The sequence below is a fragment of the Chrysochloris asiatica genome, unplaced genomic scaffold (genome assembly GCF_000296735.1).
Source record: "Chrysochloris asiatica unplaced genomic scaffold, ChrAsi1.0 scaffold00200, whole genome shotgun sequence".
In the NCBI taxonomy this organism is placed as follows: Eukaryota; Metazoa; Chordata; class Mammalia; order Afrosoricida; family Chrysochloridae; genus Chrysochloris; species Chrysochloris asiatica.
In genome coordinates, this window is record NW_006408718.1 from 2869767 (window position 1) to 2887602 (window position 17836).

The window sequence follows — 17836 nt, forward strand, 5'->3', positions numbered from 1 at the left end:
TTCCACAGTCTGCCCCTGGCCTTGTCTTCACTGATGATATGGAGCTTTTCCATCTTCTCTTTCCACAGATGTAGTCTATCTGATTTCTATGTGTTCCATCTGGCGAGGTCCATGTGTATAGTCGTCTGTTATGCTGTCTAACAGACATATCTGTATATACCATACCCTTTATCTCATTGTTTTTAGAAATTCTTGTACCCACAGCCCTTATTTATGGCTCTTCAAGTTTAGGATTCTTTATTGCCTTAAACTAAGGCTACAAGGAAGAATGTTTACAATCACTAAACCCTAAGCAACTTCCTTCACTGCTCTGTGCCTCCATTTCCTGGCCAGTAAAATGGAACTTAGAATGGTCTGTACCAATAAGAGGGTCCCCAAGTACCACAAATGGTGTGCGTTCAATTCCTAGCCTAAAGATTGGAGGCTTACCCAGCAGTACGTACATCGGAAGAAAGGCTTGGCAATCTGTTTCCTGTAAGATTGGTTGAATACCATCCATCCATTCGGTCTTCACTCTTTGGGGACCCCATATACTAAAAGTAGAACTGCTGCATCCGGTTTTCTCGACTGTGATCTTTATGAAAGCGGATTACTAGGCCTTTCACAGAGCCTCCGCATGGGTTCCAAGAAGCCCACCTTCCCATTGTTGTTGGTATGTGCCGTGGAGTCGGTTCTGACTCATAGCAACCCTACATAGGGTTTCCCAGGCTGTAAAATTGGCAGGTCATAAAAAACTGCTTGTACCACTAAGAAAACCCTTTAACCAGTTCCTGTACAGGGTCACTATGAGTAAGAACCGATTCCTCAGCACGTAACAACAACTCTGTAACATACGAGGTGCCATGAGTCACAATCAAATAGGAGCAACATGTTTGTCTCCTCACTGGGTTTTTGTGAAAAAGGATTTTTAAAGACTAGAGTTGCACAGTGGTTAAAGTGCTCACAGCTAGCCAAAAAGCTCTGTGGTTTGAAGCCACCAGCAGCTCTTGGGAGAAAGATGATGCAGTCGGCTTCTATCAAGATTTACAGCCTTGAAGTTCACACTGCCATCCCGTGGATCTGTGTGTTGATTCAACAGGGTTTGGACAGAACAGATGTGGGGACTCCCCCACCTCCAGCCTCAGACCACCTCTAACATCTTCTTTAGGTGCAATCTCTTCTCCAGGACCATTGACTATTCCCTGTTACCAGGACCAGCTAAACACCATTTTATTTGTGTGTGTGGTGGTGGTTATGTGCTGTGGAGTCGGAACCGACTCATAGCGACGCTGTACAGAGTTTCTGAGGCTGTAAATCATTACCGGAGAAGAAAGCTTCATCTTTCTCCCACGGAACAGCTGGTAGTTTCTAACAACTGACCTTAAGGTTTGCAGCCCGATTCATAACCACTATAAATCTTCGACTAACATGAGCTCTCAGATACATCAGAATTATTTTGATGAAGCGGAAGCCGGAGTCAACCATCTGGTTAATCTGCATCTGCAGGCCTCTTATACCTACCTCTCTCTGGGCTTCTATGTGAATCGCGATGATGTGGCCGTGGAAGGTATAGGACACTTCTTCCGTGAGTTGCCGAAGGAGAAGCACGAGGGTGCTAAGCGTCTCTTGAAACAGCAAAACCAGCGTGGTGGCTGCGTACTCTTACAGGACGTGCAGAAGCCATCCCAAGATGAATGGGGAAGAACCATGCACGCCATGGAAGGCTCCCTGGCCCTGGAGAAGAGCCTGAACCAGTCTCTTCTGGATCGGCACACCGTGGGTGCTACCCACACATACCCCCACCTCTGTGACTTTCTGGAGAACCATTTCCTCCACAAGGAGGTGAAAATTATCAAGAAGATGAGCGACCAACCTCAGTAAGATGGCTGGTCCCCAGGCGGGGCTGGGTGAATACATCTTCTAGAGACTCACTGTCAAGCACCACTAGGAAGAGCCTGTGGAGCCCTCACAACCTGTGAAGGGCCTTCAGCATTCGCCTCCTCTCTTCAGACCTTCTGCCTGAATCTTACTGTCCAGCAACAGAGGCAGCACAGTCAACACCCTGGAGTCCCTCTTCTCCCAAGCCATGGACCAAATGAAAACAATAAAACTTCCTTTTACAAAAAAAATAAATAAAAATTTACAATCTTGGAACCCCTATGAGGCGGTTCCACTCTGACCTATAGAGTCGTTAAAACTTGGAATCAACTCAACCGACTGGGTTTGGTTTTTGTGTGTGTGAGTTGTTTTTTGTTTTTTTTTTTGGTTAGAGCAGTGTTAACACATAGTTCAGTAAATGTCATAACTGTTATTAATATTTTTAATCTATTTCCCATTATTCCCTACACATATCATCAGGAGGGACCAGCCTCTAGAGAAGGACATCGTGCTTGGTAAAGTGGACAGTCAGGGAAAAAGAGAAGACCCCCAATGAGATGGACTGGCACAGTGGCAGCAGCAATGGGCTAGTGTAGCAAGGATTGTGAGGCTGGTGCCTGCACCACACAAAACTCACACACACAACAAACAAACCCACAGTTGGATGAGTCGATTCCAAGTTATAACGACTCTATAGGTCAGCGTAGAAAGCAGGCAGTGTTTCCTTCTGTTGTCCATAAGGTCGCTATGGGCCGGTACCAAATAGTTAGGTAACTATTCCCCACTGACCCTCAAAGATTGTGGGTTCTGAGCTTCTCAAATTTTGGAGAGTTGAAAGATATTTCAATAACTACCTGGGGGCATATTTAAAGTTTTTAATAGACAAAACAATGACACAAAAATTGTAATGTATTTTAAATGTTTACACTTTGCAAATATTGCTTGTAAAACAAAAATATACATATCGTGAAAAATAATTACAAAAGATCTAAAGTATTTCTGAAAGATAACAAGCTTTGGTCTTGTAGAGACACAAGTTTAATTAAGAATAGTCTTTTAGGCCTGTCCTTGGATTTCTGTGGTTGTCAGTAAACCCTTATTTGACAATAATAGCAAACGTTCACATTTAAGCTCACAAATGGTGCCACCTGTCTCCACCCCCAAAGCCACTCTTCTTTCCTTGCAACCCGTTCCCATAACACAGGGTTTACTACCTACAACACTATGGATATTTTGGATCCACTAACCCTTTGTGAAGGGGGGCTTGCCCTATACATCTTAGGAAGTTTCCAATATCCCTGGCTTCTACCCACTAGATGCCAGTAGCAATCCCTACACCTTAGTCTTGACAATCAAAAGTATCTCAGGGGAGCAAAGCCACTATACGAACACTACTCCAAGGACATGGAGTACTCCAGAGGATTTTCTTGACGGACATCTTTTGCTTGAGAACTGTTGTCTTCTGCTGCTGAGTTGTCCAGTGACTCTGACAACCCCACCACAATGGAATAAAATGCTACTCAATCCTGTACCATCCTAAGACTAGTTTCAGATCTGACTGTTGTGATCCATAGAGCTGTTTTGCTTTGTTTTTGTTTTATTGTGAATTATGTGATAGTTTACATGGGAGAATATTAGCTTTACATTCATCTTATCGTATATCGTTTCATTGCTATGGTTACAATCCCCTCCATGCATCATCAACCAACCAAAGGGTATACAACCAACCAAAGCCTGCTCCCCCCGCCCAAGTCATCAGCACACAGCCCCTCTCCCTCTCTGTGTCTAAAGTCCCCAACTGCTCCGTCTCTCCATGTCATCATCCCCATAGAGTTTTTGTTGTTGTTTTTGAGTTTTTATTGTGAATTGAGTGATAGTTTACATGGGAGAACATCAGTTTTACACCATCATTTCATTGCAATGATTACAATCTCCTCCGTGCACCATCATTCAGTAGTATTTGCTTCTATTCACTCTGTCTTTTATTTATTTATTTTTGAGGCGGGGGGAGGGGGGATGTACACAAAAACTCTCGAGAATATATGATAATTTAAACAACCAAAGGGCACATTCTGCAAGCCTGCTTCCTGGCCACCAGCACTCAGTCTTTCTCTTTCCATGTTCTAGAGTCCTCAGCTGCTCTATCTCTCTCCATATCCTCATCTCTGGTGTCACTTTTTCTCTGGATATGGTCTTGTATTCTGCTTGTGATCTTCTCCCTTGATGGTCCTAGGGTCCTCTGTTTCTGGACTGTAAGATTAACTACTCCCCCATTTTTGTTACAAAACTTCTACCTTTACAGTTGTGACAGTCACAATTAGTCATGATAACATTTACTCACTATTGAATCCTAAGAATCTTATCCCTGTCTCTTTCTACCAGACCCATCTAGACAAGATGAAAACTGTTCCGTGGGGCCTCTACCTCCCCCAGCACACTCTTAAACTATACTCCCTCTTGAAAACTTGTAAGCCTCTCACTTTGTGCCTTTCACACCTGCTCGTTTTAGGTAGCCAATGTCTAAGTTGTCCATCCCTATATACCCTGTATGCAGAGGGGACAGGATTGAAACGATGTGAAGACTCCTTCCCTCTCAGTTGGTATTTTGAGCTACTACATCCATAAGCATAGGTCAAATTCATCAAATTGTAGCAATTTACATTTATTTCTTTATCAGAAATTGTTTTTTTATCTTTCACTAGTAGAGTTCTGATTATCAAGCCATCGAGGCTAGGTCAAATGGATACTATCTGCAAATTTGGGCATTCTTGTGTGTCTTCATATCAGCTGGATGCTTCACTCTTAGCTCTAGCCCTCTGTTGCTATGTCCATGTCCATGGGCTCAGGTGTCCCTAGGTCTCACCACACTTTGGACCAACCAGCCCTTCCTCTTCTCTCTCTCATCTACAGGTCAATGGGAGTCAATGGACTTTGGCTGAACTCAGCCCATTTCTTCATTGCTGCCTTTCCCCATCTTCCACTCACCAGCAGACCAATGTGGTTGCCAGAAAGTTTACATGCCTGTTTATGTATTCACTGTGAGTTTCAGTCTTAGAGGGGAGGGAATCCAGAGAATTTTTTGGGTTTGTTTTTTAAGGGTTTTTATTGTGGAATTGTGGATTGAGTGAAAGTTTAAAGAGCAGATCATCAGTTTTACATTCAACAAATCATCCACCTTGTTTCATTGCATTTCTCTCCATGTACCATCAGTTAACAGTATTTTTCTCTATTCACTTTAGCTCTTTTTTTTTTTTTTTCAATACTCAGGCATATATAATAATTTACACCACCAAAGGGCACGTTCTGCAAGTCAGCCTCCTGGCTGCCATATCTTAGTCCAAATCCTTAGAGTTTTTATTGACTGGTTTTCAGAAGTCGATCACTGGACCTGTCTTAGTCTGAAAATTCTGCTCAAATCTGTTTAGCATTTTAGCAGCAAGCAGACAAGTGGTAGCTGCATACAAGTTGCATTGGCCAGGATCAAAGCCAGGTCTCCTGAATGGAATGTAAGAATTGTACCGCTGAACAATCAATCCTACGATATCATACTTCTTACATTGCTTTAAACAATGCCACCCCCATTCACACACAGAGCCCAGACACAGCAAAAGAAACACAGATGTTTACTCAAAAATCTAGCACCAAAGGTGCTGCTATGGCCTCCAGCGGAGTCCCTGTGACAGCTACGGGATTTGCATATAAAACTCCCGAAATCATAGACAACGTCGGAGATTGGCTGTGGGCCATCTACCGCTTCACCACTGACAGGAATGATTTCTTGAGGAACTAGATCTTCATTTGGGACTTTTTGCTGTAGGAGTTTGGCTGGCCAGGAACTTGAGTGGCATTTATCTAATGGCATCCCAACCAGGGGTATGTGGCCAAGTAGACACATGGAACCATGCACTGTACACGAACCATCCAAAATCAGACTCCAGTTCTATGACGCTATAAGATTTGCCCTGAAGGCAACTAACATTTGTTTCAGCTGGGCCCCTTTCCTTCTCTGTCTGGTTTCCATTTCTTCGTTGGGTCCACTCAGAACTTTGTTCTCTGGTCAGTAGTCAGGCTTCACCCAAAGTGTTGCCTGCTGTTCTGTAAAGTTGTGTACGTAGCTTCTAAGTTTCTACAGGAGTGATCTTTATTCTTGTCCTGAGGAATAACTTATAATGGTATTTTGTAAGTACTTAAAGAATGTACATACATACACACAAATCTAGCACCAAATAAGACATACCAAAATGCATCTTTAGAGAGCAGGTTTCAGCCAACAACATATGTTATTGTCAGAAGCTTTATTACTGGAAGTAGAATTGGTAGAAGACTAAATGGGGGACAGAACATTTCTTTCATGTGCTCTATGAATGGAACAAGGTGCTCTAGTGACGTAGTGAGTTCCACACTGGGCTCCTAACCACAAGGTCAGCCTTCAAACTCATCAGTCTCACCGCTAGAGATAGATGAGCTTGTCTGCCCCCTTAAAGATTTACAGTCTCAGAAACCCTGTGAAGCAATTCTAGCATTCTAACCGTTTTTCTCATGAGAGAACTGGGTGTCAGGCTGAACTAGAATGCAGGCCTTTGAAATACAACAGTTCATCTTCATTGTCACAGAGACAGCACAGTTGCCTTCAAGTGGATTCCAACTCAAGTAGCCCATGTATGTCAGAGTCAAACTGTGTTTTCAGTGTCTGATAGTTTGCAACGAAATCACCAGGACTTTCTTCCAAGGTGCCTCTGGATGGACTCAAATCTGCAACCACAGTTCCAGTCATCACATTGTTCTTGTTAAGTGCCATTAAGTTAGTTTCGACTCATAACGACCCTGTATAGGGTTTCAGAAGAGTGGCTGATGAGTTTAAACTGCCGACCTTGCAGTTCTAACCAATCTTACGATCCAGTGCTTATCCTACAGTGCCACACCAGGATGAACTGTCTGACCAAATATAGCAGGCTAATTTTTAAGTTGATAATTTTGTATAGCCACAAATGAAGCGTGGCAACAAAACTGAGGTTGGCCCAGGATCAGGCAGTCTTTCGCTCTACTGTGCAGGGTCGCTATGGGTCGGTACCAACTCGATGGCACCTAACAACAATACCACAAATGATGTTATAAATTTTGGCAGAAAAAATGATTCCCTACCCCTGCTATATAGGGTTTCTAAGGCTCTAAGTCTTTACAGGAACTGAAAGCCTCATCTTTCTCCTGTGGAGATAGATTCAAACTGCTGAGCTTATGGTTAGTTTATGTGGTTATTGTTGTTGTTAAGTGCCGCCCAGTTAGTTCCAACTCATAATGACCCTGTATAGGGTTTCCCAGGAATGACTGATGAATGTGAACTGCCAACCCCGCCATTCAAACCGACCTTGCAATCCAATGCTTAACCTACATGAACATAACAGGTTAGTAGCCCACCTCATAATCCACTATACTACCCAGACTCCTATGTCATTGTTAGGTGCTGTCGAGTTGATTCTGATTCTTTGCAACCCTTTACAGAATTTCTACGGAGCAGCTGGTGGGTTTGAACTGCTGACCTTGTATTTCAAACTGACTTTACAGTCCACTGCACTATCCTGCAGCACCACACCAGAACCCCAGGTTCCTACAGTGCATTCAAAAACTCAAACCCACTGCTCTTGATTCTATTCTGACTCATAGCGACCTTATGTTGTTGTAAAGTGTCATCGAGTCGGTTCCGACCCATAGCGATCCTGTACAGGGTTTCTGAGGCTGTAAATCTTTACGGGAGCAGAAAGCCTCATCTTTCTCCCGCGGAGCATCTGGGAGTTTCAAACTGCTGACCTTGCGGTTCACAGCCCGATTCGTAACCACTAAGCTACCAGAGCTCCTATTCTGACTCATAACGACCTTATAGATCAGAGTAAAACAGGTTGCAAACGGTCCATGACAATAAATCTTTGTGGAAGCCAATTGCCACATCTTTCCTCTGAGGAGCAGCTGGTGGGTTCAAACCTCCAACCTCTCAGTTATCAACTGACTAATTAAACCACTGCACCACCAAAAGCGCTCTGTAGGTATTGTTGTGTGGTGTCCAGTCAGTTCCAATTTATAGCAACCCTGTATAGGGTTACTGAGAGCAGCTGGTGGGTTACCAGTCCAGTACTTATTCTACAGCACCCCACCAGAGCTGCTGTAGGCATTGTTGTTAAGTACCATCAAGTCAGTTCCGACCCATAGCCACCCTTTATAGGGTTTCCGAGGAGCAGTTTTTGAGCTTGAACCGCCTATCTTGTGATTCAAATGATTTTGCAGCCCAATGCATTAACTCACAGTTCCACTCCAGGACTCCACTGGAGGCATTAAGGATGCAATTGTTGTTGTTGTTATGTGCCGTGGAGTCGGTTTCGACTCATAGCGACCCTGTACAGGGTTTCTGAGGCTGTAAATCTTTAAGGGAGCAGAGAGCCTCATCTTACGCCCGCGGAGCAGCTGGTAGTTTTGAACTGCTGTCCCTGAGGTTCACAGCCCGATTCGTAACCACTACGCTACCAGAGCTCCTTAAGGTTTTTATCTTGGACTGAGGTTTTTATTTTGTAAAAGTTCTTTGTCCAAGGCACAGCTCTGCGCATGCTTCAGAGACCACCTCTCTATTTCACTCTGGTGTGAATCCAGACCTAAAGGAGTGAAACCCATATGTCCGTAAACTGTCCCTCTGCCCACTCTGAGCTCTCCTAGAGAGGTTCCTAGAACTCCTGATGTTAACTGCTCAACATCTAGAGACCCCTGCAGGCTTCTGGGGTCAGTGACTCTTCTGGGTGGGCCTGGGGATCTGTACTGGGATTCTTTGGCTGCTGAAGTTTATATACAGCCAAGTGTCTACCGTCAGCTCACAGGAAGCTGGATTCCTGGAGTCTATCCCAGTTGTCCATACATTGGGATGAGAGCACAGACAAGAGATCTAAGTCCCAAAAGGCATTTCACTGTGCCTAAAACAAAAACCACCAAACCCACAGCCAGAAAGTCAATTCTGACTCATGATTACCCTAGAGGACAGAGTAGAACTGCCCCATAGGGTCTTCAAGGCTGTGGGGGTCCTGGTGTGGCACTGTGGGATAAGCACTAGACAACTAACTGCAAGGTTGGCGGTTCACACCCGCCAGCTGCTCCTCGGAAAGCCTATATAGGGTCACTATGAGTCAGAGCCAACTCGCAACACTCTAACAACAACAGTCTAAGGAAGCAGACTGCCACCTCTTTCTCCTGCAAAGCAGCTGGTATGCTCAAACTGTCCATCTTTAGCCACTGCTCCACAAAAAGGTAGAAAACCAAACCAAACACACTTCATCAAGTCAATTCTAACTCATAGTGACCCAATAGGAAGAGCTGACCCATAGGGTTTCCGAGGCTGTAATCTTTATGTAGGTGTCCTGGTCACTGTAGGATAAGCACTGGGCTGCTAACCACAAGATGGGCAGTTCAAACCCACCGGCAGATCCTCAAAAACCCTATACAGGCTTGCTATGAGTCAGAACTGACTCAAAAGCACTTAACAACAACAATCTATACGGAAGCGGACTGCCACATCTTTCTCCGGAAGAATGGCTGGTAGGTTCAAACCACAGACCTTTCAGTTAACAGCTGAGTGCTTAACCACTGTGCCACCAGGGATCATTACCCTGTGCCGCTGCTGCTGCCTGATTTTGTTCCTCAAAGCAATTAACAGACTGACGACTGACAATCTCACATGGCATCAAACTGCCATTGTTAATGAAAAAGAACACTGAGGCCCCAAATTGATGGATTCCTTTGAATGCATAGGGAATTCACAAGGGCCACACACACTGATGACCATTCACCCAGGCTGACTAACAAGGATACAGGGAGGAGACGCACTGATCATAAAATGACAGACCCTGCTCACTGACAAAACAATCATTACCCACCAAGCCATTTAAAGTTCACTTCACTCAGAGTTTAACTTCACCAAAAAAGGACATTGGTCTTTGGCATTGTTTCCTGAAAAGATTATTCTAATCTTTTGGAGTTTCCTAAGACATCAAGATCTCTCAGCTTGGTCACAAAGTTCACCTAGCTATCTCAAGAAGGAAAAATAGTACTATCTATATTGATCATTACTGGTGATTAGAATGCAAAGGTTGGGAGCAAAGAGGAAGGATCAGTAGTTGGAAAATATGGCCTTGAAGATAGAAATGATGCTGGAGAATGCATGATAGAATTCTGGCAAAGTCCCCGGAAATTACCTTCACTTATGTAATAGTACCACTCCAATATCTACAAGCAATAATAGCAGTAATACATATTATAAGCCTGGAAAAGATGCCTGGTGGTCCTGCAATACCAGCCTAACTGCCTGTGTCCACAAAACAATACTTAGCCAAGACAACAACTTCTGTGTATTAGTCCAACTCCTAATTTTAAAAAACCAAATATGAACAGCTTAACCAAACTGAAGACACCCACCTGGGCCCATGATTTGGCCCAGAAGGCTCTTACTCAAGCCGGGAATGAAGAACCAGGAAGACCCTAACCAGAATTTTTGTTTGAAAAACTCAGTTCCTCTTCCCTAAAGGCATTCCTCTCCTCCTACCAGTACACACCCAAAACAGGCATTCCTCTCCACCTACCGGTACACACCCGCCAACATCTGGCACTGATGACCTCCCCCAAGGAGAGCTTCTCCAAAATGAGAGCCGATAAGATTCAAGTACCCACACTGACCAGTCAGTTTGAATGTTGCATGATACAACCAATAAGTTTAGAAGCTGCATACTACCGCAGGAAACTCTTTCTGACTGCTTATAAAAAGGCCTGCGTGCCAGGTTTCTGGGTCGCCAGCAATTCAGATAGTAGACCCACCGCATGCTATGTTCTTCTGAGATCAATAAACGCTGCTGCTGATTGCAAAACAAAACAAAACAAAAAAAGTGAGGAAGCACAGGAGGCACTCACTCATCTCTGCCAAGAAATTTGGAAGACAACTATCTGGCCGACTGATTGGAAGAGATCCATATTTGTGCCCATTCCAAACAGAGGTGACCCAGCAGAATGAGGAAATCATTGGACAATCTCTTTGATATCCCATGCGAGTAAAGTTTTGCTAAAGGTAATACAGAAACAGCTACAATCATACATTGACAGAGAACTTCCAGAGGTTCAAGCCGGATTCAGAAGAGGCCATGGAACGAGGCATATCATTGCTGATTTGTCTGAAAGCAGAGAATATCAAAAAGATGTTTGTTGTTGTTGTCAGGTGCCATCGAGTCGGAACCGACTCATAGCGACTCCATGCACAGCAGAACGAAACAATGTTCGATCCTGGGCCAACCTCACCACCGCTGCCACCCCCGAGTCCATCAATGATGCCACCTGGCCGATCCATCTCATTGGAGGTCTTCCTCTTTTTCTCTGACCCTCCACCCTGTTTACCTGTGCTTTATTGACTACGCAAAGGCTTTCGATTGTGTGGATCATGACAAGCTATGGACAACATTGTGAAGTATGAGTATTTCAGAACACTTAATTGTGCTCATGAGGAATTTGTACCTGGACCAAGAGGCAGTTTTTCAAACAGAACATGTAAACACTGAGTGGTTTAAAATTAAAAAAGGTGTGCAACAGGTTGTATTCTTTCACTATACTTATTCAACCTGTATGCTGAACAAATAATCCAAGAAGCTGGGTTCTATGAAGAAAAACGTGGCATCAGGATTGAAGGAAGACTCATTAACAACCTGCAATATGCAGAAGATACAACCTTGCTTGCTGAAATTGAAGAGGACTTAAAACATTTACTGATGAAGATCAAAGAGCACAGCCTTCGGTATGGATTACATCTGAATGTAAAGAAAACAAAAATCCTCACCACTGGACCAATAAACAACATTCTTATCAATGGAGAAAAGATTGAAGTTGTCAAGGACTTCATTCTTCTTGGATCAACTATCAACACTCACAGAAGCAGCAGCCAAAAAATCAAATGACATATTGCTTTAGGCAAGTCTGCTGCTCAAAACCCTTTTAAAGTGTTGAAGAGCAATGATGTCAGCTTGAAGACTAAGGTGCGCCTGACCCGAGCCTCGGTATTTTCAATAACCTCATATGCATATGAAAGCTGGACAGTGAATAAGGAAGACCATAGAAGAATTGATGCTTTTGAGTTATGGTGTTGGAGGAGAATATTGAAAGTGCCATGGGCTGCCAAAAGAATCAATATATCCGTTTTGGAAGAAGTGCAGCCAGAGTGCTCCTTGGAAGCCAAGATGGCCAAACTTCATCTCTCATACTTCGGACTTATTGTCAGGAGGGATCAGTCACTGGAGAAGGATATCATGTTTGGTAAGGTAGAAGGTCAGAGAAAAAGAGGAAGACCCCCAACGAGATAGATTGGCCAAGTGGCAGCATCGATGGACTCAAGCATGGCAACAGTCGTGAGGTTGGCCCAGGATCGGTCACTGTTTTGGTCTGCTGTGCATAAGGTCGCTATGGGTCAATACCAACTCAGTGGCACCTAACAACAACAGCAAGTGTGTTAAGGAGTCCTGGTATGGCACTGCAAGGTCGGTTTGAACCACAAAAAGTTGGCTGTTCAAGCTCATCAGCCGCTCCTTGGAAACCCTATACAGGGTCACTATGAGTTAGAACTGACTCAACGCCACTTCACAAAAACAACAAAGCTTGTTAAGTTTGGACAATGAAGCCTTGATGGGACAGTGGTTACATGCTTAGCTGCCAACAGAAAGCACAGTGGTTTGAAACCCCCCAAGTGCCTCTGTGGAAGAAAGTCCTGGCCATCTGCTTCCCTACAGATTTCAGCAAAAAAAGCAAAAACTCACTTGGGCAGTTCTCCTCTGTCACATGGTGTCGCTGTGAGGTGGAATTGCCATGACTGCATCCACCAACAACAGCTAGATTAGACCACAGTTAAAATTTGCTCTATAGTTACTCCCTTTCTCTTTAAAACTCTCATTTTAACAAACTTGGTGCTATAGGATAAGCACTGGACTACTAACCTCAAGGTCAGTGATTCAAATTTACCAGCCGAAGCCCTATACTGGGTTACTATGAGTTGGAACCCACTCGCTGGCAATTAACAACAAAATGGTAGAATCCTCCATTCCTCTGAACAAAAGGGTATTTTTTCCTATGCTTACAAACTAATTGCTCAGATAAACCTTCTATGATTTCATTTCTTTGCAGTTTGATGATGGAGTTCTGGTGGCTTTGGTCAGTGGTTCAGATGTGCGGATCTGATTTCATAAAGATTATTATTATTGTTGGCTGACTTGTAGTGACCTTTTATATAGGGCTTCCAAGGAGATACTAGCACTCCAGTGCTTATCCTACAACACCACACCAAGACATCTTCGTAACCCTATGGGGCAGTTCTACTCTGTCCTATGGGGTCACTGTGAATCCAAATAGACTCAACTACAGTGGGTTTGGGCAGCTTTGAGATGCTTTGATTTGATTTTATTTTTTTGTCAACGTAAAATAATAAAATAAAGGCCACAGTACACTGTAGAATTAGTGAATATCCCAATTGCCTACAGATTGAAAGAAAAAGATAGCTCTTCAATATTAGATACAAATCCTAGCAAGGTGGCTGTTATTGATCAACACATTAGAAAAACTTGTCTGTCCCATTTCAGATGACATGAAAGGTATTGGGGGAGAGGGGGTGTAAGCATTGGAGTCCAGACTGACTAATGTTGCAACTTCACTCTCAGCAGATAGGCCAGTGATCAATTGGAAAGCCTTGTTTACACAGTTCAATGAAGAGCCTTGAGAACAAGCTATTGCGTGGTATTAGTAATCTAGCTGGGATTCTGACAGCGGCTGACATTTAGAGAAAGAAAAGCCAGGGAAGACATCAAAGAGATCGACATTCGATAGCGTGCATTGTTGGCAATCTTCAAGTGCTAATGGGTCCGTTTTGGTTTTCTTTGTACCGCGTGCATTTTTGAGAATGGTTAGCAGTTCAGATCTAGGTTTCGCCTTTGAATAACTCCCTAGTTATGAAGCCACACGAGGATTATTTAAATACTTGGAACCGGGAACAATTAAACAATGAGCTGAAACATTAGTCTGGTGAGAGGTGTAGGGTTACTCCGATCAGTAACAAAGTCCTCCACCGTCAGGTGAAGTCCCTCTGTAAAGGCTTACTGGATGTATGTGGTTGTAGTAAACACTGAAGGCAGAGTTTAAGAGACAAGGAAACACTTGGAATGATGTGTTTGGAAGAGTTAACCTGGGAACAGGGGATTGCCGAGTATCTAAAAGATGCCAGTGTCCCCCACGGCTGCCCGCAGACGCTGGGGATGACCTTCTGCGCCCACTAGGATGCCTGGATGGTTCAAGAAGACGTGGTACGGGCTGACGTCTTTGCTCAGCTTCTCCTCCTTCGTCCTCATCATTGTCGCCTTGGCAGTGCCCCACTGGCTCAGTGGGAAGATCCTTTGTCAGACTGGAGTGGACCTAGTCAACGCCACGGATTCCGAGCTGGTCAATTTCATTGGGGACATTTACTACGGGATCTTCCGAGGGTGTAAGGTGCGGCAGTGCGGGCTCGGGGAGCGCCAGTCCCGATTCACCAGTGAGTATATACGGAGCAGCCTCCACACTTATTTGTAATAATGTGAAGGGGTGTGTGTGTCTAGATGCGGAAATCAACGGCTACCTCAGTCTAAAACTTACTCTCAAAATCCACAGTGAGCCAAGGATTTTTGTTCAGCACCAAGCACAGACCTTTATTCTCTGCAAAGGCTTATAGAAACACTAGAAGTAGGAATCTGTCCATTCTGTTCGTTGTTGTTGTTGTTGTTAAATACTGACAAGTTCATTGTGACTTATGGTAACCCTGTATAAGGTTTTCAAGGCTGTAAATCTTTGTGGGCAAAGAAAGTCTTATCTTTCTCCCGCCAAGCGGCTGGTGGGTTCAAAACACCAACCTAGTGGTTCACAGTCCAGTGCTTATCCTGCAGAGCAACCAAACTCACATATATTGGTAGTTTACATTTATTAATAATAACTCTTAAAATACTGACCAGTCACTGTAGAAGGACATCATTTTTGGTAAAAGTGGAGGGAGGGGAGAGGAAGACCCCCAACTAGATGAATTGGCATAGTAGCAGCAGCTATGGGCTCAGGCGTAGCAACAATTGTGAGGTTGGCCCAGGACCGGGTAGTGTTTTGTTCTGTTGTGCATGAACAACAGGTCTCTATGAGTCGGTACTGACTCGATGGCACCTAACAACAACAACAAAATATTGAATGCTTACATGCCAGGCAGACTCCTAGAGAGAGACTTTACATAGCTTTCTCCTCTAAGCCTTACAACAAATTTTATATGATAGAGCGTGAGAGATAAAGTGTTGTTGTTAAGTGCTGTCTGTTCCAACTCACAGCAACATTGTATAGGATTTATGATGAACAGCTGATGGGTTTGAACCACCGACCCTGAAGTCTATAAACAGATAAAGTTATAAATAAGGAATTATTAATATCCCCATTTTTCAGAGGACAACACCTAGGCTTAGAGAGGTTACATAAGTTGCTTGAGATCACCCAGCCAAGAAACATCTGAGCCGGCACTCATGTATTGCCAACCATGCCAACACTCTGGTTCAGGTCACCTGCCGTACTAAACAGCTCTGGTAAACTGCTCTGGCTTCTATTTATACAATAACTTCACAGTCTGAGAAGGAACAGATGGCTCCAACCCTGGCTCTGGAGTCTACCCCTAATATTCACTGGCAGGGAGACCTCAGACAAGGTATCTGACTGCTCTCCATGAACGTGAGCAGACACAGGCACAGGCTGGCATTCAGTGTCACTTGGAGCTGCTCAGGGTGTAAACAGAGCAGTCCACACAAGTGCAAGGCAGGCAGAAACTCAGATGGGGCTTAGAACAGTTCCTCTGGGAAGGAAAATCCCATGCTTAGTAAGACCTATTCTGCAATCCTTTAGAATCAATGGAACAATGAAACTGACAAGATCGTAATTCACCAACATAATGCTAAAGCAAGGTGACAGGGATCATCTTCATTTTTTTATTTCTATATTTCATGTTTGTGGGTGTTTTTAGAAGTCTGTTCAGTAAATGTCTTCCTAAACATATAAACAGAAAGCTGAAACCACTGGCATCATTTATATGCGTGGAAGAAATACAAGAAGAAAGTACTAGTGGAGTTCATAGTTATACAAGGGGACTTCAGAAAGATCACAGGAAAATTCCGATATCTTTGAACTGCTTTTATCCATGAACTTTTTGAAGTCCCTTTTTGAATGCACTGGCCTGGAATTTCTAGGCATGTTGATATTTAGCTGGCTGTTGCTTTTTTTTTATTAACACATTGCGATTTCATATGGTTCATTTCCTTCAACCATTAATACGCTTGTTACTATTAAGTACTGTTGAGCAGTTCTGACTCATAGTGATCCTGTATAGGCTTTTCAAGGAGCAGCTGGCAGGTTTGAACCACTGGCCTTTTGGTTAGCAATGCAGTGCTTATCCTATTATGCCTATTTTACTGATGAGAAAGTGGGGATCAGAGAAATTAGTAATGAAACAATTCTTGGAAAAGCACCTTCTAGTATCTTTTATAGAGGAGTCCAGAGCCCTGGTGTAGTGCTGCAGGATAATCACTAGACTGCAAGTTTGGTTTGAACAGCAGTCTTCCAAAACCCTATATACAATGGCTATGAGTCAGAACCAAGTCAACAGCACTTCACAACAACAACATAGAGGAGTCCTGGTGTGGCACTGTAGGATAAGCACTGGACAGAAAGGTCACTTTGAACCACAAGGTCGGCAGTTCAAACTCACCAGCAGCTCCTTGGAAACCCTATACAGGGTTGCTATGAGTCAAAGATGACTCGCCAGCATGTAACAACAACAACAATATAGAGGAGGGACTTTGCAGTTTTCAGTTTCTAGTACCCTCCTAGTACACTCGCGGAAGCAGCAGTCAAGAGATCAGACGATATATTGCATTGGGCAAATCTGCTGCACAGGAACTTTTTTTTAAAGTATTGTAAAGCACAGATGTCAACTTGAGGACTAAGGTGCGCCTGACCCAAGCCATGGTATTTTCAATAACCTCATATAGATGTGAAAACTGGACAGTGAATAAGGAAGATCGTAGAAGAATTGATACCTTTGAGTTGTGGTGTTGGAGGAGAATACTGAAAGTGCCATGGACTGCCAAAAGAACCAATAGTTCTGTTTTGGAAGAAGTGCAACCAGAGTGCTCCTTGGAGGCCAAGATGGCTAAGCTTCATCTCTCATACTTTGGACACATTGTCCGGAGGGAAGAGTCGTTGGAGAAGGATGTCATGCTGGGTAAGGTGGAGGGTCAGAGAAAAAGAAGAAGACCCCTAATGAGATGGATTGGCCAGGTGTCATCATTGATGGACTCAAGAGTGGCAGTGGTAGTGAGGTTGGCCCAGGATCGGACATTGTTTCGTTCTGCTGTGCATGGGGTCGCAATGAGTCGGTTCCGACTCCATGGCACCTGACAACAACAACAACAGTACCCTCCTTACTTCCTTCACAAGAAGGCCACCAACAACCAAGACCTGGGTCTGACTTCAAATTCCATACCATTGGCAACAGGGACTGCTAAACTTCTCCAGAATCATGAAAAAAACAAATTCACTAATAGCTTTAGATGCTGATAGAATGACTACTCAAGTGAGATAGTCATTAATTGCTAATTTGCCATCAAGTTGGCTCTGACTCATGGAGACCCCGTGTGTGTCACAACGAGGCGACCCCCCTCCCCATGTGCATCAGAATGAGCTTCTGCCCATTCTGCACCATCTTCTTGATCTTTGATACTTTGGGCCCTATGTTGATGTTGTTGTGTCCACCCATCCCATAGGCAGGTCCCCTCATTTTCCCTGAGCCTTCACTTTACCAGATGTGATGTCCTCTCTAGAAATGGGTCTGTCCTGAGGGCATGCCCAAAGTAAGCAAGGCAAAGTCTCTTCATTC

General features: G+C 43.9%; 1 protein-coding gene and 1 pseudogene across 1 annotated transcript in view; both read left to right on the plus strand.

The window, feature by feature from the left end:
- The first annotated feature begins 1407 nt into the window (after positions 1 to 1407).
- LOC102840772 lies at positions 1408 to 1860 on the plus strand (annotated as a pseudogene).
- Positions 1861 to 14076: 12216 nt separating this feature from the next.
- Positions 14077 to 17836, plus strand: part of CLRN2 (clarin 2) — a 22812-nt gene continuing 19052 nt past the window's right edge. The window contains exon 1 of the mRNA XM_006872486.1: positions 14077 to 14434. Coding sequence (XP_006872548.1) covers positions 14182 to 14434 — 253 coding nt within the window. The 5' untranslated portion in view covers positions 14077 to 14181. The remainder of the gene's footprint in view (positions 14435 to 17836) is intronic.